The sequence below is a fragment of the Myotis brandtii genome, unplaced genomic scaffold (genome assembly GCF_000412655.1).
Source record: "Myotis brandtii unplaced genomic scaffold, ASM41265v1 scaffold886, whole genome shotgun sequence".
NCBI classification, from domain to species: domain Eukaryota; kingdom Metazoa; phylum Chordata; class Mammalia; order Chiroptera; family Vespertilionidae; genus Myotis; species Myotis brandtii.
In genome coordinates, this window is record NW_005371625.1 from 56,612 (window position 1) to 57,862 (window position 1,251).

Consider the following 1,251-nt stretch of genomic DNA (forward strand, 5'->3'; position numbering starts at 1 on the left):
TTTACTCATTTCTTGCCCACAGTTCCCAGCATAAAGTCTGGCATGTACAGTGAGCTGAATAAATATTGATTGCCATGAATCATGTTGTCGATGAGCCATGATGCTATCACTCTAACCTTTCTCTGCATTCAAAATTCTGAGAGCCCCAAAAACAGTTTAAACAACCGCATCTTAGAATTTCTAGGAATGTAATCTTCTGTTATTTCTCTTCCTTTTCAGGAACCTCTTTCTGGAGCCGTGAGAGACAAAGGGAAGAATCATGTCCTCGATTGCAGCTTTCTATGGTGGCAAGTCCATTCTCATCACCGGGGCCACAGGCTTCCTGGGGAAAGTCTTGATGGAAAAGCTATTTCGCACCAGCCCGGACCTGAAAGTCATTTATATCCTTGTGAGGCCCAAGGCCGGCCAGACACTGCAGCAGAGGGTCGTCCAGATCTTAAATAGTAAGGTATGTCTCCTGGGAAGACACTTGGGGCAAGGCGACTCTCTACAAGGCGACTCCCTACAGTGTCTTATGTGGCCTCAAATGGCAGATGAAGGCCAGGATATGAGGGCAGAGGAAGGAGAGGATACCAACAAGATAGCAACCAACTGCTCCTGGGAATGTGTCGTGCTTTCCCATAAGAGAAAAGAGAGTGCTTAGGCTCTGTCCCGGGCAAGTGAGCAGGGAACCTCCATGTGGGAAAAGAATGTTTGGGGAGCAAAGGGACCAGGTGCTGCGAGGCTCAGGATCCAGGGCCTGTTAAGAAAGACATGGATAACATTGAGGGCAGCTTGCCCTGGAGGCAGAACTAGTGGGAATTGGTAATTAGCCCAGAGCTCTCTTGTACATTCCACAAGCCAGGGGGAGTCAAGACTCAGGGTTCATTCTGGAGTCAAGATGTTATATCAGCTTCAAGGAGTCACCTTTGTGACAAACACTAAGGGAAGAATTAATGAAAAAGAAATATAGGTTAATGTAAAAGGAGAACTAGCTCTTCTGACCCCAGCAGAAAGGATTAATATGAACCAGGAGAGAATGGCATGGATTGCCGAGGGAGGGTTCCTCCAGCCTGTAGAACATTTGTCATGTGCAGGTACTTTGGGGTTTTATTTCTAGTAATTAGAAGACTTCTTCAAAGTAGGTGTTACCTATTTATTGAGACTAGAGGCCCTGTGCACAAAATCTGTGCATGGGGGGGCGCGGGGTCCCCTCATCCCAGTCTGCACCCTCTCCAATCTGGACCCCTCAGGGGATGTCCGACTGCCGGT

The 1,251-nt window shown here is 47.8% G+C and overlaps 1 protein-coding gene across 1 annotated transcript in view; it reads left to right on the forward strand.

Moving 5' to 3' along the window:
* The first annotated feature begins 222 nt into the window (after positions 1-222).
* FAR2 (fatty acyl CoA reductase 2) overlaps positions 223-1,251 on the forward strand; it is a 58,140-nt gene continuing 57,111 nt past the window's right edge. The window contains exon 1 of the mRNA XM_014532350.1: positions 223-448. Coding sequence (XP_014387836.1) covers positions 260-448 — 189 coding nt within the window. The 5' untranslated portion in view covers positions 223-259. The remainder of the gene's footprint in view (positions 449-1,251) is intronic.